General features: G+C 41.5%; 1 protein-coding gene and 1 long non-coding RNA gene across 3 annotated transcripts; one reads left to right on the forward strand and one right to left on the reverse strand.

Annotated features, from left to right (window-relative positions):
• Nucleotides 1–712: 712 nt before the first annotated feature.
• LOC111927614 (uncharacterized) lies at nt 713–5,467 on the forward strand. The gene is made up of 2 exons (XR_002863662.2): nt 713–981; nt 2,815–5,467. It is a non-coding gene; the product is annotated as an uncharacterized LOC111927614 (long non-coding RNA).
• Nucleotides 5,468–16,725: 11,258 nt separating this feature from the next.
• Nucleotides 16,726–21,799, reverse strand: MCFD2 (multiple coagulation factor deficiency 2, ER cargo receptor complex subunit). 2 transcript variants are annotated; one of them, XM_023924513.2, is made up of 4 exons: nt 21,717–21,799; nt 20,812–20,963; nt 19,996–20,155; nt 16,726–18,933 (listed from the first exon to the last, which is right to left on the reverse strand). In XM_023924513.2, exons 2-4 carry the CDS (start codon nt 20,952–20,954, stop codon nt 18,802–18,804), a joined length of 435 nt encoding a protein of 144 aa, XP_023780281.1. In that variant the 5' UTR covers nt 20,955–20,963; nt 21,717–21,799; the 3' UTR covers nt 16,726–18,801. The 2 variants fall into 2 exon arrangements, with proteins under 2 accessions (XP_023780281.1, XP_023780282.1); XM_023924514.2 differs by lacking the exon at nt 20,812–20,963.
• Nucleotides 21,800–22,478: the final 679 nt, after the last annotated feature.

Genomic DNA, 22,478 nt, shown 5'->3' on the forward strand with positions numbered 1-22,478 from the left:
AGCAGAGCAGTGTGAACAGTAAAGTCTGCCTAGCACATACCATTGACAATGGGACATGGCACATCTTCCATAAGACCTTGGGTTTGATTAATAATGTTCCCAAACTTGGACATTTAAGCCTTGATCGTTCTGAGCTCCAGACCTCAGTTGGTTTCACTGTTGAAGACAAGTCCCTGATCTACAAATTGCTGGAGCCTTGAAGTATGACATCATTATTTCTCTATTTATTATTCCATCAGCATCTGTTATTTACCACTACTTGAAGCAAGCTCTAGGGCTAGATGGACCTTGGTTTTGACTCTGTATGGATGTTTTTATACTATATTCTCAGTGTCAAGAAAAATACTTGACTATTTGCTGAAAATAGGTCTAGGAATTAACTTTGTCATTTTAAAGACTTATCAGTCTTGATTACAGAGACAAGACTTATCTGTTTTGTTTTGGAGGTTTTAGGGTTTTTTCTCAGTGCTCTGGAGCTAGTACTTGAATCCTATGAATCCTAAATGAAGCATTGTCTTGCAGGCAAAGTGTTGTAGTTAGGGCCTGGCGCTGCGGAAGAATTCGGGATGTAATGGAAAGTTAGCAGACCCCCTCTCTGTCAAGATAGTAAGTTCTCTTGCAATTAGCCAATAGCACCCAGGTGTGACGTATGTAGATGGGAGTAACACAGTGAGCCTAGGCTATAAAATGCTAAGTTTCCCTACAATAAATCGCCATATTTGCCATCCATCACATTGATGCTGTGGAATATGGTCCGCGCGGCTGGGATAACCGCCTGTGCTGGAGCAGGTCAGGGTGCTTATCTTGCTTTAAACCCAACATCTGGTGCACGAAATCCGGGAGAAAAAAAAAGCGGGAAGAAGCGTGAGAAGAAATTAAAAAAGCAAGGATACCCTGATTCAGTGGACAGCGGCCAAGAGAGCTGGACTATTCTTGGCATGGAAATCCTGGGCCCAGAAGGATGATGGAATCATCAAAAAGGTTAGATTGTAATTAAGTTGTAAACCTTATTTGCTTGTTAATGCAAGAATTTAGGTTGTTGAAGTCGTAAATGAGTTTGTAAAGTTTATCCACCCTAAGGTGCGGGACAGATGTGCTAAAATCCTTGCTAAACAAATTTGGGAAACGACAAGGAACTGTTTGCTGGCTACCCTGAAATTTAGGGTCAGAGCTTTACAGCTCCCAGACGGCAGCAGCTCAGCAGAGCTGAAGGGGGGTCGGGAGTCCCCTCATTCCCTAAATTCTTATCTGCTCTCAGAGAAACAGCGAAGAGCAGAAGATTTTTGGAAAAAGTTAACAGAAATAGCCAGAGGTGTGGCAGAAAAAATAAGAAGAAAGCATCACCCCAAAGACATAAAGATGGCGCAGAGAAAGAAGTTGTAGCACGGGAAAAATATGTCTAACAAAGAACTAAAGCTGGCCTTGGAAGGTGGGCACAGTCGGGGGGATGGGAGAGAAAAGGAATGTGAAGAAGTGAAGTAAAAGAGATAAGACGCGGCGAATGGGAACAGAGGCACAGAGATTGGAATGCAGGAGAGGAGAGAGGGGGGAGCAGTAGGTGGAGGCGGAGTGGAACCAGGGGGGAGGGAACAGCCTGCCCACAGAGGTGGTCGGCAGGGCCGGGGCCCAAGAAAAACGCACAGAAAACAGGAAGTAACCAGCCAGTTCTGACTTTGGCCGAGACACAAGCAGTTCACCCCCCACCCCCCCAACTCCCTCTCTGGGAAGAAGCGCTGGGATAATACCGAGTTTGTTACAAAGTCATAATTTACTGAGTTTTTAAAAGGTGTTTATGTACCCTTTTAGAGTTAATTTTGTGTTTTAAGTAATTATGAGTTTATGCAGTTGGAGTTTTCAGAGTTTTTCTCAGATTTAAAAAGTAGCCTGGCGCAGAGAGTTTAGAAAACACACATGGCAGAATGCTGTTGCCGTGGCAACCACCGGTGAAACAAGTAACAGTGACTTCAATAAACCGCAGAAAGCAAGGCAATGAAACAATAAAAACAACAAAAAGCTGGATATTTTGGAGAGGGATAAAAAAGAGATAGTTTTAATTAGACAATTCAAAAATTAAAAGCTTTATAAATTGTATTGTTTGTAAATTAGCAAAGTGTTATAATCAAGATTGAGATTTAAAAATAAGTTTTTATTGAATGAAGTGCCTTTAAAAATAGATTAAAAAGTTTAAATGTTGTATTTCTGTATCCCAAGAAACTTAAAAGATTTTTGTTTTGTTTTAGTAATTGCAAAATTATGTTAACCATATATTGCCCATTTGCTGGGTTTTTGACAATTTTAATGGAGAAATTTTAATGTGAATTTTTTTGTTATATGAAACACATATAACTGCATATATATCAATTTGAATTTTAGATTTTAGTCTAAAAATTGAACTTGATGTTTCTGAAAAGTGCTACAAAAGCTAAATGACAACTTGCCCAATTCTGTGTTGTTGTGGCCTTTTTTTTTTAGAGAAGCTGCACTTTAAAATTTTAGCTAATTTGAGCATATACTAGGCAAATTCTTGTTGTGAATGAGTGTTTTTAGTAACATTTGCAGTTATTGTGAGTTATTTTCAAAGCTAGATAACATAGAATTGTGATGTATTTGTTACATTTTTATAATTTTTATAGTGAATCCATGTTACTGTTGACTTAAATGTTTTTTAGTTAAGCTGTATAACTTGGATATTCTCTTAAAGTTAACTTTTGTTACTTCCTTCTGTTATAAATAATTATTGTTAAGTTTAAATGCTGTTTAATTTAAATTGTTTTATGTTTTATTGGAAACACTTGTTTAAATTGCAAAATATAGTTATTTTCCTAGAGACATGAAGACAGCTACAACTGAAACAACTGTGAACACCTGCTTGTGGACAGAAATGAATACAGTCTGTGACACCCTGGACTTTATTAAGAGTTCTATTGAGTTGTTGCAATTCCTGCAGTTTTGTTTGCTATAACTTTCTTATTTTTCAGTGTTTCCAGAATTTTAATAAGATGTACCATTGGTAAGGATCAACTGCCATTGAAGAAGCTTCAAATTAAACCAACTGCTGAATGATTTAATTAGTCTGGTACCTAAGGTTTTTAATTATTTGCTTTGTACAAATGCATTTTAACAGTTTACTGTGCTGTAAGCATCTCATAGCTGTTGCTATTGAAAACCTTGTTTTAAAAATAAGTTAAGAGGCATCTTTCTAGTTTAAAGTCTAAGGCCCTGGCCAAGCCTTGACTTTATCTGGACGGAATGTTTGCCAACAGATCCAGATGTTTTTGTACCAAATCAGTATTTGAGTCGCTTTTTAACTCAACAATTTGACCCTATTAATATGACAGCTGGATCAATTTTAAAGTGAGCTTGGAAAATCATTTCCGGAAATGATTGTCCAATCCTTCACTGATAATTTTTGGTTTTGTTTGTTTATTAACTATGAGATGCTGGTGCAGTGTTTTAATAATTAACAGTACTTTTATATTAATTGATTTTTAACTGTTATAAGTTTTTACTAATTATGTATAAAGTTTTGTGTTAATGTTGAACAGAAATACATCTCATTTTTATTTTTTTAAGGAAAACGGGGGAAATTGATACCCTAAAAGCAATTTGATTAGTGTAATTCATTAACTTCAAGGAGAGAAGTGCCTGTGTTTTGTTGGCAGGTTCAGAAGGGTCACCTGTCCATCTGACCAGACTGTCTGCCTCTAAACACATGAGATCCAGTGAGCAGAGAGGTCATCACACAGCCTTGGTACTCCAGACATGGATCAGAAGTGGACCTGTCAGGACACAGTTGTGTCCAAACACTATACAGACAGTTGCCAACAGAAATTTTATGTTGTTATTATGATGTTGTGTCTCTATCAATTTCTCAGTTATCCTTTGTTTTAAGATTTAGAAGGGTTTGAAGAAAAACTTGAACATCAAAGCCCTCAGTCACCAATCAGCTGCCAGCTGACATCACGGGAGCAGTGAACATTCCAGGACTGAATCATGTTGGAGAAATTCTGTAGAAGATTTGGGAAGTGTAGTGTATATACAAATCAAATTGTAATTGTGTGTTTATTCTTTTAGCAAATTGCTTTCACGTTTAGATTACATATATACCAGAGCACGTGTGTTAAAAGTAGTTAAATAATAGTTTAAGGTAAAATGTTTAGTCTGTGTAATAATTGTTATGTTAGTATAAAATATAAGTATTTTTCTTTTAAGAGGTAGTATAAGCATCTTTAAAAGTTCATTCAATGTTAAAGTTTTAGCTGTGAGTTTGCAAGTATGGTGTCATTTACATGGTAAGCTGCTTATAGTAATTGTGTTGTTTATAGTTATAACACCTGAAGCGGTGAGCCCCAACCTTGTGGTAGAAGCTGAAAAACCCATGATCTAATAGTCTAGCCCTTGCATTTATACCCAAGCTTTAACTCCTCTGCTGACTTTTGTGTATTAGCTGTTATCATCCCCAGAGTCCTATACCACCTGGATGAAGAGCTGAGCCTGCAAGTGGAGAGACTCACCCAACTTCAGAAAAGAGAAGTGGTGACAGATGTAACCATAGCAATGCTGCTTAACCTGAGAGCAACTGGTACTGCCACAGGTGTCTCTGCCATCGTGACCCAACAACAGAGACTGTTTTAGCTACACATGACTGTAGATGAAGATCTACAGAGAATTGAGAAATCCATATCCTTTCTAGAAAAATCAGTCTCCTCACTCTCTGAAGTTGTTTTGCAGAACAAGTAAAGTCTCGATCTTCTATTCATGCAGCAAGGAGGCCTCTGCATCGCCCTGAAAGAGGAGTGCTGCTTCTATGCTGACCACACCGGAGTAGTGAGAGACACCATGGCAGAGCTATGAGACAGGCTGTCTCAGCAAAAAGCAGAAAGAGAAGCTCAGCAAAACTGGTTCCAATCCTGGTTCGATCAAGCTCCGTGGCTGACCACCCTGGTGTTTACCCTGATTAGACCAGTTGTGATGACTTTACTTGTGTTAATTTTTGGACCATGTATTCTAAATAAGCTTGTGTCCTTTGTTAAGAACCGATTAGAAAAAGTTAACATTTTGTTTATAGAAAGGCAACAAATGCTTTAAAGTATACTTAGTTATTGCATGTGTTTTATATTTACCAATGAAAATTGTAGTATCTATTTTGTAAGTTTTTAGCCTTTAGTTAAGTATAATGTATCTTATATTTTATTCAATTTTATATTATCCATTTTTAATATTTTTATATTTTAGCAAATTAATTATTCATAAAGAGGGGGGAATATATTGTAGTTAGGGCCTGGTGCTGCGGAAGAATTCGGGATGTAACGGAAAGTTAGCAGACCCCCTCTCTGTCAGGATAGTAAGTTCTCTTGCAATTAGCCAATAGCACCCAGGTGTGACATATGTAGATGGGAGTAACACAGTGAGCCTAGGCTATAAAATGCTAAGTTTCCCTGCAATAAATCGCCATATTTGCCATCCATCACATTGATGCTGTGGAATATGGTCCGCGCGGCTGGGATAGCCGCCTGTGCTGGAGCAGGTCAGGGTGCTTATCTTGCTTTAAACCCAACAGCAAAGTGTTCGCTTCCGGCTCTTGACAGTCACATTTTGAATGTGCTCAGTAGAAACGAGGGTTTTTTCACCTAGATGCTAGTGATAGTGATCATACCCTGACAGGACTGAGCAGGAGGCTGCTGGTTGCAGACTACTCTGCCATACAACTCAGGAACTGAGTGCAGCAGGATTGTCTCACTGGCCATTGTCTTCTGGGACTGAACAATGGCCTGACTGGGAAGGCAGAAGTATTGAGCAAGTTTACAGGAGAAACTTTTCAAAAAGGAAAATAGGTTATGATGGTAAGAAGAAGAGATGCAAAACTGGTATCTAGACGGATTAGTTGAAATCTGGAGTATGGCTGGCTCCATGATAGTCTGCAGAGATGATAAAGAGAGAGGAAGGCCTTACAGCAGAGAGAGAGAGTGGGACAGTGTTGGGGGTTAGGTGTCCTTTTTTTGTTCTGGCTTGCCCGTGGAATTTTTACCCATTAGTTGCGGGGACAACCTAACTGTGGGTACTTAGTGGGTGCTCGACAAAGGACAAAGAGTGGCCGGGCCCAGTGGGGGGGAAGGGGGCAGGAAAGGAGGGTGGGGACAGTTTTTGACTGGCTTTCTTCGGCTTCGGGGAGAAACATTCTTTTTTTGGGGGGGCGCGGAGCTGCTGCGGTAGAGAGAAGGGAATTTCGCCATCACCCAGACGAAGCTGCTGCTTCTTCTCCTTCTTCCCTCTTTGTTGGTGGCCTCGCACCCCCTGTCCTGCCGGGACGTGTGGCAGTGCCAAGCACCGCTGCGGATACACCTCATCCATCAGCCCAGGATCTCAGCTCATCCCTGCTGTTCCAGCTAAGTGTTCCTCGGAGCCATGAAGGAGCACCGAGACTGCCCGCCCGAGGGGGTTTGTGAAACAAAGCCTCTCCTCCATCCCATCTCAGCCGAGAAGGCTGTCACGGGGTCCCTGGTTCTGTTTTCTTGCTAATGCTGTAGTTATTGTTGTTTGCTTGCCTGGTTATACTAGTAAAGAGCTGTTATTCCTATCCCCAGATCTCTGCCTGAGAGCCCCTTGATTTCTAAATTATAATAATTCGGAGGGAGGGGGTCTAAATTCTTTCATCCCAAGGGAGGCTCCTGCCCTCCCAAGCAGACACCTGTCTTCTAGAACCTAGACAGACAGTCTGTGTGATCTTGGGGAAGATTCCTCTGAGACCTGGAGCTGAGCATAGGCTCCCTCTGTTCAGGTCCTGTATTCAGCTCTCAGTTATGGATCCCATCCTAAGTGACTTCTCCCAAATCAAGTCCACACAGATACTGAGAGTCATTGACTCACTCAGAGATAGGCTTTCACTGGAGGAAATCTGGAAAAGTCCACCTTTCTATTCTACTCCCCCTTTCTATTCTACTATCAAGTTGTAGTCATGTCACTCCAAGCTGCAGTATCACTGATACAGAAGTTTTGCACAATGTCTAATCTAAATCTCCCAAGTTGTTTGGTTTATGGCTTATTAAATTATTTGGTTTATGGTTTATCTTAATGGTTTATTCTTCCTGATCTTTCCATCAGGAACATATTAGTTCCTTATTCTTTGCAACAGCTTTTTAGTTGATTAACCTTCTGTTTCTGTTTTTCCTTCAGAGAAAAAAAGCTACATTTCTTGCAGTCTTCCCTCATGTTTTCTTTACCCCTGACAAATTTTGCTGCTCTCCCTTGCTGACTATTTCGTCTGTTACTTGAAGTACAGTACACTAAACAGGTTGTGGTCTTCCAGGTGAATCTTTACATACAGGAATCAGCCCACACAGGCTCTTTCAGTAGTCTTTAAGACTGTTTAAACATCCTGATGTGTGGGCTTTGCCCTGCATGCTCAGCTTGTTCCAACATAGTCCCATAGGTATTTTCTCTTGTGAACCTAGACAGTTTTGCAAGAACAGATGAGTATTTCTGCAGAAGCATTTTGCACTATTGTATTCCATCCATTTTAGATGATCTCTCTAAGTCATATCAAGAACATTTTAGATTCTGGTTTTTCTTAGTATCTATAACATCTGCAGTCCTTCCTTGTTCCATCTGCAAGATTCATACTCACACTTCATATTCAACCTTCTGTGCCTTCAGTGAAAATATAAAACCTCATACAAGACCAAGGTCCACAGAACTCCTTAAAAAACATACACATTTATATATATTAGGATGGAATTATCCTGTGGATACAATTTTGCAACTAGACTTGACCTCCAGCCCCTTCCCACAGTAGTTTCATTTAGAAAACAGCTCAGTAGCATTTCCATGAAGATTGCAATAGATTGCTATTGTTTGTTAATCAAATTTAATATAATTGTTAAAACAAAATGATTGCTGAAGCTGTTTTAAGAACTAACACTGTAGGAATGCCTAAGCACAATAACCACGATATCCGGCTGTAAAAGTAAGAAGCTGAAACTGCAGAGCTGAAGCTGCAGGATGGTATCCGGCTGCACAAACAAGAATTAGAACATCTCCTTATTAGGGAGGATTGTCTAATTGTCATAAGACCAATGCCCAATCATGACCACCAAGAAGCAGAAGAAGACCCCCTAGCAACAGGAGGCACAGGCGCTGATGCAATCCAGGAGACACAGATGCAGGAACTGTATAAAAAAGGGAACCTCCTCAGCCAAAGTGTGCGCTATGTACGGGACACTGAGAGGAAGCGTCCCCTGGCCCGCCCCAGCTGTTTTTTTGCTTGCTTACTGTTTGCTGAATTAATAAAATTTGCTTTCATGAATATAAATTGTCCCTTCTATTTTGTCACGTCAATGTCCTTTATAATAAGGATATTATGGGAAATACCACTAAAGGCCTTGCAAAAAATTATATAAAATAAATTCAAGCTTTGTGACATCTCTAGCTAGTACTTCAACTTGCCTTTAAGACTTCTGGAGTGAAATTGCTCAGGGAACTGGAAGACATGTAATGTGGTATGTTATTCTCTAAGCAAGTTTTGCATATTTTAGGCTGAAATTTTGTCCCCTAAATAATTGCACTCTCTGGCTGCTGTTGATCTTTTAAGTAAGACAGATGAAAAAGGGAGGAAAAAAGCACATGAAACTCTTCTACTTCCTTAACATCCTTTGCACTTGCCTATGGATGCTGAATGCATGAAAGCAGGCAGAGAGCACAGAGCCTGTGTGAAACCAAGTCACACAAGGTTCTCGCTCTGGCCTAAGAAATGATAAGGAATCCAAACAGTCCTTGGAGAAGGACAACAACCTTTGCAGGTGTTGTTTGGATCCTTCTTGTTTGCTTGCAAGAAACAGTCAAGGGGTGTAGTTCCTAATTGTCCAATAATAGCGATGGTTCAATGACCAATGAGTTTTACCTCTTGGACCTCTCTACAAAAGAAGATCTGGGATAATAAACCTTGCTCTCTTGTGCAACCCAGCCAGAGAGTCCGTGTCATGCTTTGCTGTTCCTAAAATAGCTCTAAAATAGGGATCTACATCTGGTAGATCCCCACCGTACCTTGCAGCCACGAGCTGAAGGACATTGGAGTCTCCCTCCTCCTTCTATGATAAGTAAGGAGTTTTTTCCTGTGTGCTCCTGGAGAGCTACAGGTCTGAGTGACCCCGGGTAGAGGGCCCAGCTGGTGAGCGTGTCTGGAACGGCAAATCTCAACGAAGCTAGAGCTTACACTCCCATGATAAGCCACTGAGCTTACATATTGGACTCGCCAGCTGTTGAGATAAAGGTTTTCCACAAAGGGAAACCGAAGTCCTGCAGAGGAACAAACTCGTCCTCTCTGAATTGGACGTAAGCAGCGACTGGGACTTGCTTATCAGAAAGCTTTAAAGTGTTACAGCTCTGGCCATCTGGGGATGGTGACGCGAGAGCAGATCAGCCAGGATGGGTCCCCGTTTGATGAATCCCCCCATAGCCTGGTTCCAGCCAGAGCAGCTCGGGCCCTCGAACTGCCTGTGGATGCAGATCTGGGAAGCCAAAAAGGGGTCCGCAAACTCTACTTCCAGCAGCGCAGCAGCAAGCAGCAGCAGCAGAGCGCCCCACCTCGCCTCCCGGCATGTACCGTGCCCCCCGTGCCAGCCCGTCTGGACTTCTGAAGCCTCGGACTATCTCTGCTCATACCGCTTTGCGTAGAACAACGTGGTTCCAAAGCTGAGAGAAAGTCAGACGAAAAACGCTGTAACAGAGACTTTTCTCCATGGTCCCGCCCCGTGGGTTTCTGGGAGAAAAGTTTACCTTCTGAGTGTTTTATGCCTTTAACTTTTCCTACGTTTGTTTTAAGGATTGCCTATGTGCTCTCCCCGCGGTGCCGCCGGAGTACGCCTCCCTCCACTCCAACTCCGGTAGTGGAGGGGCTGGGGGGGGTGGCCTGGCGGGGTGTTGGCAGAGCGGCTCGGGTTTCTCGGTCCGTGCGGCGCAGCAAGCGCTGCTGTAGGATTAGCACAGCGCGGCGGGGGATGGGCGCGGCTTCCTCGCTTCCACGGAGCGGCTCTGTCCTCGCTCCCCACCCGCCCGGGGGCGACGAACGAAAGGGTACTGATATATTCTTTACAGAATGTGATACGATATGATATTGTTGCTAAGTTACAGTTTTAGGGGTTCATTTGTTTTTTACATCAGGATTTCTGGGAATCTTGTTTTAAAATTATATCATGTAGGAGATTCTTTTCCAGTTAGGGTGGGTATTGGCCACGCCTTAGCTCTTTCTGGACAAGAACTACCAACAGGCTCAGATATTTCTGCAACAAAAATTGCACACGAGTTCTTTGACTTGACAATTTGACCTGTAAATGTAACAGCTGAATCAATCTTTGGAGTGACCTTGAAACTCTTGCCCAGGAGAAATGTTCAGGTCTTTTCACTGGAAAGAAACACTTCAGCTGTTTGCAGTTTCTGGGATGATCAAATTTATAGAAACCAATAAAAAAATTTTGAAAAAGGTATATTTATATTAGAAGTTTGAAAAATTATTTATCAGATCTAAAATTTGATTGACTAATAACTGTAAAGTCTAATTAATTTATGTTATAAATGCAACGGCAGATTAAGGATAAAAAAGATAAATTTATTATAAATTAACAAAACAGCAAAACAGCGAGGAAAAACCACAATAAATGAACAGCGCAGCGCTGGGTGGACAGGGTCTATACGCAAGGTATAGGTGTTCCTAAATCCACGTCCGAGGGTTCTTTGGCCTGGGTTTTTATAGGGATTTTGTGTCCCCAGGCTAGAATTCCAATTAGTTTCCATTCACCAAGTGTCCCTGATTGTCGGGTGAATGGATTTCCTGGCCTAGAAGATTGAGTTAGTAAGTGTCCGGGCAGAGTCTCCTCAAATGCAAAGTGATTCTGTATGTATTTTAACATATTTCATCACAGCAGAGTCGAGGGATCCGGGCTAGCGCCGATGGATATCTCGGAGGAGTTGTTTCTTCTTTGTCCTCCTTGATTGAGTTACTTTAGCATAGGTTTGGCGGGTGGGGTGTTCAATTTTAGCAACGACTATCTTCTTGAGACTCGTCCCTTTTGTTTCACTTGATTGTCTCCGGCAGAAGTCCGCCGGGCGTTGCCCAGGTCCGGAGGTAGACTTTCAGGCTAGCTCTTTGTCCCTATGATGGTCTTTGTCCTGTCTTTTCCTCCAAGTTGATGTGCCTGCCGGGGTTCGTTATCTGGGTGGATTTTGCAATCTGTAACTTTGGAAGAGAAATCCTGCCTCGACCTGGAGGAGGATTTCTCATTCCATATTTTCATCATTTACAATTACATATACTTTATTTAAACCTTTTCTTTCAAGTCTATGTCATACTGCTTTGCTGTTCCTAATATAGTGTGACGCTTGCCCATCATAGAGTACTGGTCCAAATGTTGCAGTTTTTCTCTTCCTACCTGTAAAATTTATTTTACTTTCGATAAGTTTTGCTTGTTCTATCTAGTCCATTTTATCTTTAGTATTTGTTTACAACCCCCTACACCCTCCCATGAATGTAATATTGTGCTGGGTTCTCAACCATCTGTACTAGTCTCTATTTTGCAGATATCTCTTACAACTGAGGTCTATTGAAAGGTTGCAAATTAGCTGACTCCTGCTGAATTTCCTTACTTTCCTCTGAAATGACATAGTTGCACTTGGTTTCTTACTAGCACTTCTTGAATGAACTGACAGCTGTCCATAATCTGTTTTGCTTTTAGATTTGTATCTTATTAGATCTTCTCCACCCATTCTCTGAGTTTATTGACATCTGCCTTCTTGAAATCCAGTGCTGTTGGTCACTTGGATCAGATGGCAGATGACACTATGTTCACTGAAGTACTGATTTCTTGTAAAATGTCCTATCTGGCAGCAGACTTTGAGTTGTGTGTTACACTGCCCTCTACCTATGTGCAAAGCTGCAGTGCAGATGAGGAAGGTTGTGACAATTACAGTGTGTATTAGGCCTTAAGATTTAGGCTGCTCTTCAGAATTTATCAGGAATCAAAATGTAAGTTCAGAGAAACTTTCTATAAGATATTAATAACTTCCCTTGTAATGCATCTCAGTCAATGTGGACAGAGGATCTATGCTAACAAAGTGTTTAGAACGCACATTATTTGTGATAATAAAGACTCCAGACTAAGGTATGCAAGGATGCTTGCCCTACCTAGTTTAATAAAAGTTTTGACCATTATGCAGGGATTTCATGTTCCAATGGACAGACAGTGAAACTTAAATGCAATGGGGGAGAGGAGGAAAAAAGGCAATAAACTTCACCTAAAGCAGAAATGGCTGATCAGACCATACTGGACCTCTGCCCTGTAAGAACAGTGACAGAAGCTCTTATATCTAATGCAAAAGTAATTAAGACTTCAGGTCCTACTAAAACCTTCCAATATTCTTTAACACTGGTTGAGACCATTGTAGATACATCATGGCCCCTCTGACAGGTCAACTAGAGATGGTCAAGGAGTCAGACCAACCTTGATACTTATATTAGAAAGGCTTCCTATTACACAATTATTTTTATTGACAAAATTACAATGAGAGTTCCTCTACTATCACTTCAAGTCAACTTGGATTCCCTAAATAATGAAAATGAATTACCAGTAACCAGTACCATCTGTAGTCAGCTTTTATGACAGCTATAAACTAATAAAAATGCAGGCATCATGCTGTCAATGTGGTGGTATAAGAGGAGCAAGCCATTCCTGTAGTCAGAGTACTGGTGGTGGTTTAGGGTAATGCAGGTTGTTGAATCACTGTTCCATACTGCACGGAACTGATGTGCAGTGTCCATATGCTATCTAGTGTCTCTGTAGATTATGATATTATCCCTTTCACCTGTGAATCACAGGATTAAAAAACCTTTAGAAAAAACAGGAATTTCTGAGTCTGTAACCATTCCCTAATGAATCTAAAACATTTTGATGTCGTAAGTGATTAATGAAGAAACACAAAGAAGTCATAAAGTCTGTGTGGATGTGCAGGCCAAACTCTTGATGGGGGCTTCTTGACAGTCAGTCATGTCATTAACAGAAGACTGACAGGCACTGGTCAAGCTGTTAAGATCTTTCTCTTTTCTGTACAGACTTTGTTCTAGATTTATTGCTAAAAATCCCACTCAGTTTAGGAGTGCTTGAAGAACAAGCTAAGGTATCTCCTTTAGTTGCTGTATTCTGCAATATTTTGTGGTAAAAACAGATAATCCAAATATTTTAAACAGAGCGCATAGTAGACAGTAATGCAAGGCTAGATGTGTTCTCTCAAATCAATGGGGAATGCTAATCGTCATCCCTTGAGATCATGGACTAGGAAGATGTAAAGATCGCAAGTATGATAGTTTGGCATTTAGAAAAAAAGTGAGGAACACCCATGGAGGTGAGAGCTCTGAGAGAGGCTGCTGGGAGTTTCTTCTCTGTCTGAGACCTGGCCAATAGCTGGCCAGTTCTGAGAACTGACAGTATTATTGACCATTGAAAAGTGAGATGAACCTTGTGACTACCACCTTTTAACCCTAAGCCCAGGAGCTTCTGGCTCGCTTTGTTTCCGGCTTTGAAAGGTAACAGAACTCCGGCTATCTCTTACTCCCCGCTCCCCTTGCCCAGGCCCATGTGGCCTGGCGGGGGCTGGGCTCAGCCTCCCACGACTCCCGGGCAGAGGATGGAGCCTGCAGGATTACCCCCGGCTCCAGGCCAGGGCCAGGCTCTGCTGCGGCCCTCCCGGGAAGCCTTCCGGGTCCTATTCCAGCGGGGTGGTTGAAGCCTTTCCCAGGGGGCCTGACCCTAGGCTGGGCTGGGCCGTGGCTGCTGACATCTTGCCGATATGCCCGCCCCATGGCCTGCACAGACGGCTCCAAGCCGAAAAGCAGCCGAAAACTATCCACTGCCTTCCTGCACTGCTGAGCTGAAATCCGACACCATGAATATCTGCCACGGCTTGAGCCAGATTTTAACCCTTTAACTACCCAGCTAAAACCTGCAGATTTAATTCCTTTCCAGAGAGCAGAAAGCGAGAATGATGAACATGTAAAGAGGCAATATAAACCATCAAAGCCAGTAAAAGAAGGAGTCTAGCCTCAGATGGAAGGGGAATGAGGAGATGCTTTAATAAGCTGAAGTACTGTTTCGGTAATGCCATGGAGATGGACAGTAATGTTCTGAAAAACTCCTTTAATTCATGAAAGAGTATTTGGAGGGGAGGGAATGAAGTATTTCAAAGTGTAGATCTGAGCAAAGGTATCCATTGATGAAGCTGAGTAGATGGTAGAGTAGTTGTAATCCCATGAGATGCTGGAACAGAGAGAGAGAAGTGAGAGTTGATGAAGACCCTTGGCCCCTAGGGAGAAAATAGAGAAAACCTCTGTTCCCAGAGATGATCACAGAGAGAGATGAAGAGAACATTTGTCTTTAAATAACTCATCTTTAAAATAATACCCCTTGAGTTCATGGCCCATGAACACACCTCAGGGTAGTGTGAAATGGGAGGAGGGCATGATGGCAGAGTTTTTTTCCAGGTGGCTGCCATCATGGGAATGAAAAGCCATGAGAAAACTGTTTTCCTGTGGAGAACTCCCCAGGGAATGACAAGAGAGAACTCCTTTCTCTCCAAAGACTAATGAAAAGACTAATGTATAGTTGGGACTGTTTTAACCACCAAGTTTTGTCTCTGTGTTGTCAGTTGGACAAGGGAAAGGTTGGGTGGTGGGGAGGAAGGGTTTCTGGAGGTTTTACTCTGTTTTCTTATTATTGTAGTTCTGTTAATAAATTTTCCTTTTTCCTTTTAAGTTTTGAGTTTGTTTTGCCCTTCTAATTCATACCTCACAGCAAATGATGAGTAAGTTTTCTGGTGATTTTTAGCTACTGCTTTAAACCACCACAAGTAACAGCGTTCTTTTTATCTTCTGTTTCTGCCAGGGATATGATTCATCTTCAGTAAACCAAACAGCCCTTCTGTTTTGTTATTTATCTGTGAAATGGAGATTGTACTATTCTATGGAATCTAGAACTGCTTTATAGATAAGTACTGCTGTTGTAAAGGCCGTATTTTCTGTATTTTATATACATGAAAAAGAAAATACTTTATTTATATGTATATGCCTATATACATATGGCATATGTATATAGTACATATAGTACATAGCCTATGCCAGTACATTTAGGGTTATCATCTGAGCTACAACAAGCACACAAATTAGTTATATTTGAAAAAAATGAAGTCTGATTCACTGTCACTTTCAGCAATTTTCCAGTTTTCTACTTAATAACTGAGAAAGTTCCCTAGACAGCTCTTAAAACACATCTTTAATTGTATTTAATTACATATATGTATTTATTTTAGAAGGTTGAGTAAAGACGTGATGATGCAGACTTCAGCTTTGGTAACTTTTCTTGAACTATTCTTTCTAAGAAAGCAGAAATTTTATTTTCTTCTTCAAAGCTGCCAATTTTGTTTTCCCTTTTCAGTAAATATTTTTTCTAGTTATACTTCTGAACCCTTAAAGCAAATTTAAAATACCTGGCAAATAATGTTCACATTACCAGCATTTATCATGATTTCCAATATGAAGCTTCTGTAGTGCGTATCTTTTGCCACGTACAATAGCAGTTAATAAATATGCACGCAAATACAACAGAAATATATAAATGGACTTACAGGTGGTTGCATGTGATGAGAAAACCGTGTGTAGGAGTCATGCCCTTTCACCTCAGATAAACCCAAAACTCAGAGCCTTAAGTTTTGTGCTAATTTTGGCTGGCAAGGAGTTAATTTTCTTCACAGTGGCTACTATGGAGCTGTGTTTTGGATTTGTGCTGAAAATAGTTGGTAACACAGGGATTTTTCATTATTGCTGAGCAGAGCTTACACGTAGAATCTTTTTTTCTGCCTCTCATCCCACCACACCAGGGAGAGGTGCACAAAGAGTTGAGAGAGGACAGAACCAGGATAGCTGACCCCAAATGACCAAAGGGATATTCCTGAGAATATGGTGTCATGCTCAGCATATAAAGCCAAGGCAGATGAAGGGAGAGAGGGGACATCTATCTGGAGTGATGGCATGTCTTCTCAAGCAATCATTATGTGTGATGGAGCCTTGCTCTCCTGACACGCACCTGCCCAGGGGCAGGGGTGAAGGAATTACCTATTTTGTTTTGCTTGCACTCAGAGCTTTTGCTTTAGCTATTAAACTATCTTAATTTCAACCCCCAAGTTTTCTCACTTTTGCCCTTCTGATTCTCTCTGCCATCTGACTGGGGGGGGTGAGTGGCTCTGTAGTCCCTTGCTGCCAGCTGGGGTTAAACCACAAAAGCAGTAAGCATATAAGAGTTGACAGGGCTACAGGCAACCTGCTTTAAGTGCTCAAAGCTGAGCAGCTTAACCTCTTCTGCCCTCTTAGCCACTAGCATTTCCTACACTTTTTTCCAATTCAACTCCAGATCGTTCAGTCATTTTTAATCTCAGAAGAGATTAAAAAACAAACAAACAAAAAAAACCAAACCTGTAACTGAAAGTCTTTTTCCTTTTAAGATGACTGTAAGAGAGACGGGCTTAAAAACACATTAGTACATGAAGTACATTTCTTACTAGCACTTCCAGCCTTGTGTATGCTATTAGCATGCAAAAGTCCCAGCTTAATTTTATTGTACAACCAGTGCAAACCTGGCCACAAAGGTTTCAAAATAAGTAATTAGCACAAGAAAAAAAATCCAACACTCAGGCTTCATTGCACAAACATTTAAAGAGAAGAAACAATTTCTTTTACAAATACGTTTCTCTTGTATAAGAATAATTTTGTATAGAAAATAGCTCTTTATACATTTTACAGAAGTAAGCTAACATTTAGATTCTTTATTAATGAATAATCATTGAATGCCATTTAAGATTTCAGTTACGTTTAAGTCATCAAATATCAATAACACAGCAATACATCACTGCTCTAATAGCCTTAAACTGCTTGACTTATCGAATATCGAGTCAAGATAGTGAAAACATTTCTAGAGCCATTATAATATGAAAACACTCAAGTAGCTTGAAACTGTTAAATTATGAAATACTTCCTGAAAGTAATACCATCATTTAAGTGTCAAGGAATATGAACTTAAACCTTAATAAGGCAGCAATACTTGCTCACTCCTCCTGGCTAATACTGTAAAACCCAAATTGAACAAAAGCTTTAATATTAAACTGGTTTACTGTTAATGTGACCCTCAAAACACTCCTAAAAGATAGGATGCTATCCAGAAGGACCTGGACAAGCTCAAGAAGTGGGTCCTACAGGAATTCTTATGAGGTTTAACAAGATGAAGTGCAAATTGCTGCATCTGGATGGAGCAACCCTGGTATCAACACAGGCTGGAGGATGAAGGGATCAAGAGCAGCACTGAGGAGAAGGACTTGTAGGTGCTGGTGCATAAAAGGCTGGACATGAGCCAGCCATGTGCACTCACAGCTCAGAAAGCCAAACTTGTCCTGGGCTGCATCCAAAGCAGCGTCGGCAGCAGGGCCCGGGAGGAGGTTGTGCCCCTCTGCTCTGCTGAAACCCTACCTAGAATCCTGCATCCAGCTCTGGGGACCCAGCACAGGAAGGACACAGACCAGCTGGAGGGAGTCCAGAGCAGGCCACCAGGATGATTAAAGGGATGGAGCACCTCTCCTGTGAGGAAAGACTGAGAGAATTGGGCTTGCTCAGCCTGGAAAATAGAATGCTTTGGGATGATTTAATTGCAGCCATCCAGTATCTGAAGGGAGCCTAGAAAAAAGATGGAATGGAACTCTATAAGAGTATGTAGTGACAGAGGCTAGGTTTAGATTAGATGTTGGGAAGAAATTCTTTACTGTGTGTGTGGGAATGCAGTAGAACAGGCTGCCCAGAGAAGTTGTAGATGCCCTAACCCTGGAGAGGGAGCACCTGAGCAACCTGGACTAGTAAAAATGTGTCCCTGACCATGGCAAGGATGTTGGAACTGAATGATCTGTAAGGTCCCTTCCAACTGAGGCCATTCTATAATTCAAAATGAGATAGCAGAAGCTACTCTAGCAAATGCTATACAGCATTAACACAACATATAAATGTAATAAAAATACTTCCATTTTCTTAAGAAAACATGAAAGGTAGATTTAAAAAAACCCAGTAAATGAAGATATAGAAAGTAAATTTGTAGAGGACAAAAAATTGAAAAACATACGTATATATATTTATATGTAAGGGTATGCTAGGAAGCACACGTATTTTAAAATACTCAATTTATTCAAAGACTTTAAGTCCCCATGGTGTCATGTGGAACTCAAACATAACCCACATTCAAATGCTTTCCCTCTACAACTGCTGTTTCAAGCACTTTTACTTATCTGCAGATTTCCTTGTAAATTAGAAAGTAAAGGCATTTACCCTTGGAATACAACTATATGCAGTAATAATGTCTTGCTTTCTAGGTATAATTTTAAACAGAAGATGTAAGTAAATAAGAACCATAAAACCCAATGACTGAAAATCTGAAATTTAGACGCTAATGATTCTATTTAGTATTCATACAGAGCTACTTAGGAGTTTGCCTGCTGTATCCTGTGTGAGTACTATTGACACTTCCATGCTTCATGATTCAAATGCATAGTTATGTTTAGTCAAACATGGCTCTCACTCCAAGTTAGCAAAACTCTTGACACATACAACTTTCAAATAAATTCAGCGGGAACTGTACACCTCTCCTTCTCACAGCACAGAGGTTGATATGAGACAGTAATGAATCACATTATACTGGTTCACATTTTCACGTGGTTAGGAGGAGAAACAAACCCTTATTCCAGTGATTTTGCAAATTCTGCATAGTCAATGTATCCATCACTGTTCTTGTCATCATCTCTCAAGACATCATCTATTAGACTAATCAGCTCTTCTTCCTTCATTGCTTGGGTATGCTCACCACCTTCCTACAAAAAACAAAACCACAGTGAACAGTTCAGCAGTCTTCCCCATCTACTGGCACACATGACAGATCACTGACAACTAATTTTTTACTAAGCTGTTCATATTTGGTGCCTAATTTGGCACTAAGTTTTATGTAATAATTTATAACAATATAAACAAATTTCAGCAGGTGGCAGTTTTGAAGTCAAAGTTCTTTGGACTTCAGAACAAGCATTCTGCAATCAACATTCTTGGTCAGAAGTTCCAAAAGCTGAATACCACAATGTATAATGATGGACAACCATCTAATAAATGTATTCTTAATTAGAGTTTTGATGTAGTATAGACACTGTAGTTTATATACACTACAGAAACACTTTGCAGTAACACAGAACTGAAAAAATTCAGCATTGTAGCTTAAAGTCAGTAAAATTCTTACTAACACCCACTATGGGAACACAAAGGGGTGCCTTTGCACGTGAAACAGCCAGTCATGATTCTGCTCTTGGCCCTGTATTTTTTGCCACAGGTTATTAGCAGGAAGTTGTGCTATTCTGAATTGTAACTTCCAGAAGATCAATATGAGATAATGTGTTTGTATTGTGTTCATAATGACTGGAAAGAAAAATTGAGTTTAGGAAGAGGCAAACCATAACAGGCTCATCTAATACAAATTTTCTGCAAGACGTTTTTTATAGTTTCTGTATACACAGCAGTATCAGTCTGAAGTTGAAAACAGTGTCATATCACATGATATTTCTACAAATTCTCATGCTCCACTTTGGATGATTTCCCTTTCTCCCCATCCCTACCTGCCAAAGTAAGCCCTCTGTAAAATTATTTTCACTCTGGAGCCCTTCCTGATTCTAGAGTTAAAACTAAACTGGAAACTTCCTAAAAATTGCAATGTGACATGAAAAACTGTGATACTGTACATTTATAAATTCAACCAGAACTATCAGGAGAAAAACAGTCTTATTTTCAGGCAAAACTGTAACTGCACTGAAGATGTGTTGCAACTGTTGTGCTGCTTTTAGAGTCAGAACTGTTTCCAAGCACATCTGCCCTTGCAAAACTACACCAACCTCTTTGTGGACATGTGAGATAGCAGTAGCAAGTTCTAACCCATCTAGCAAATTATTGCCATCATAATCATGCATTTTGAAGTAATGGAGCTGCAACTCTTGTGGAGACATCTCAGATTCTGGTTTCTCGATAACACCTTCCAGGTGTTCCATGATGTGTCTAAGAAAAACAAAACCCACAACATTTCCATCAGTTAATATTTAATGCTCTGCTTATAGCAAATTTAGTCCTTGATCAAATATTTTACATCAAAAAACACCCTGGACAACTGAAAGCTACAGTTTGATACCAAGATAAAGGGGGCACAAAGGTTGGTTGTTGGAGGGACTGTAGAGGCCTCTAATTCTATTTCTTCTGGCCTACTTAGAAGGCTATCAAAACAACTGAAGCAGAGCCCAAAGTCTCTTTTTTGCTGTCTTCCAAAGCACAGGAACTGGAGGAAGCTCTTTCCCAGTCAACCATTAAGTGTTCTAGGGAGTTTTATTTGCTGCTAGAACTGTTCTGCATTTATAAAGAAGCAAATGAGAAAATAAACTCTACCTGTTAGGAGTATGACTTTGTCTAAAGTATGCTGATGTGGGCAAGCATGATTTCTGTAAGAAATTTTTTCAAGCATAAGTAGAAAGGTCTACAGAGAGACCCTCATATCTCTACAAATTTACCAAGCAAGCATGTCTCATATCTGGCTTTAGCTAATCATACAACATTCTGAGAAAACAGGGTGCCCTAGGCTTAAGTGCAACTTGCGTAACAGTTTAGAGATAAAAAATTCATTAAGAAGTAAAGTTTACACTCTCAGAACATGGAACACATACTCTTTATCTTGTACCAAATTCTTATCAAGGCGAATATTTGAATGTTGACTCTCTCCTACATGTTCCTCAGCTAGGACAGAGATGAAGAATGCAGCCATAGAAAAGCAGAATAGCAAATGTGTTCTGAACATCCTTTGGGCCATTGTAATCTCCTATAAAAAGGAAAATACCCACCCCCCCAAAAAAAAAACAGATGAAAAATACAATCTTCAGCGAATTTAGACACTGCTTAGAAACAGTCCCATTAAATTTCAGAATAGAAGAACTCGATGCAATGGAAACTCTTGGCAAGCAAAGAATAAGAGAACTCAAATTAAGAGTTTTTATGAGAGTCACAGTAATTTCCAGATAATGTCTTTTTTTGATGCACACACCTTAGCTATGCTTGGGTTTTCATATACTTTCCAGATAAAAAAGCAAGCATGCCCTCTGCTTCAGGCAAACCTTACCCCACAGCTAAGGGAGCAAAGGTCGCTTACGGCATCTAAGCGGCTCCATCTAATTAGTGGCTCTATTAAGACTGAATTGCCTAGAGGGCCGCACAGCCGTAAAGACGTCATGGAGCCACGCATGTACGCAATTCACGGGCAGGTGACACAGTAGAGAGCTTCAGAGGGGCCGAGCGCGCTGCCAAGAGCAGCCAAAGCGCGGCCTGGCAGCTTCCGCTCCCGTTCTTCTCCCAGCCCCAGCTGAAGCTATCCCCGGTTCCATCGGCATGTCGCTGGCCACCAGCCAGGCTCCCAAGCCCGGCTTAGGGATCCCTGAGGAAGCGCCAATGCAGCGGGATGGGGATGGGGATGGGGATGGGGATGGGCCCACTCCCCCCCCCCACCCAGGCCTGAGCATCCCCGCTCCAGCACCGGCTATCGGGGCGGGCGGAGAGGCCCCGCCGCCAGATTACATACCCTCGGCCGGGTCTCCGGTGTGCCACGGGCTCTGGGCTGGACGCGGGCTGAACACCATTCCCGGGATCACCCCTGACCCGGCGTTGCCCCGCCCACTCCACCGCCCATTGGCCACTCCGCTCGGCCCCGGTCCGCCTCGCGAGTAACGTCACCGGTCCTGGAGCTCCACGTGGAGCCCTCGCGGCGGCGCAAGTGCGGTGAGGCCACGCCCATCGCGTCGCGGGGCCGGGCGCGCGCCTTCTGGTGTACGTGGGGGGCTGCGGGCTCCGGTAGGTGACAAGCTGTGTATGAGCCAGCAGTGTCCTGTGGCCAAGGAGGCCAGGGCTGTCCTGGGCTGCATTAGGAAGAGCATTGCCAGCAGGCTGAGGGAGGTGATCCTGCTCCTCTACTCAGCCCTGGTGTGGCCACATCTGGAGTGTGTCCAGTTCTGGTCTCCTCAGTACAAGAGAGACATGGAGCTCCTGAGTGGGTCCAGTGGAGGGTAACAGAGATGATTAAGGGACTGGAACATCTCTTATCAGGAAAGGCTGGAGGATTTCAGCCTCATGAAGAGAACTGAGAGGGCACCTTATAAATGTATACAAGCATAGATATATGTGTATACATATATGTGTGTGTGTGTGTGTATATGTATATATGTATGTATGTATATGTATGTGTGTGTATACATATACACATATACATATATACAGTGTACACAAGGGAGGTGCCAAGAGGATGGAGCCAGGCTCTACTCAGTGGTGCTGAGCAGAAGAAGAGACA

This window comes from Cyanistes caeruleus, chromosome 2, assembly GCF_971803275.1.
Source record: "Cyanistes caeruleus chromosome 2, bCyaCae1.hap1.1, whole genome shotgun sequence".
NCBI lineage: Eukaryota > Metazoa > Chordata > Aves > Passeriformes > Paridae > Cyanistes > Cyanistes caeruleus.

What these genes read in the sequence shown, in the direction of transcription:
- MCFD2 (XM_023924513.2), bottom strand. Translation starts at nt 20,954, where the DNA reads ATGGCCCAAAGGATGTTCAGAACACATTTGCTATTCTGCTTTTCTATG. An exon ending in AATTTGGTACAAGATAAAGA is followed by an intron (nt 20,156 to 20,811) that starts GTATGTGTTCCA and finishes TGTTTTTCTTAG; the next exon opens with ACACATCATGGAACACCTGG. An exon ending in TCTCACATGTCCACAAAGAG is followed by an intron (nt 18,934 to 19,995) that starts GTTGGTGTAGTT and finishes TGTTTTTTGTAG; the next exon opens with GAAGGTGGTGAGCATACCCA.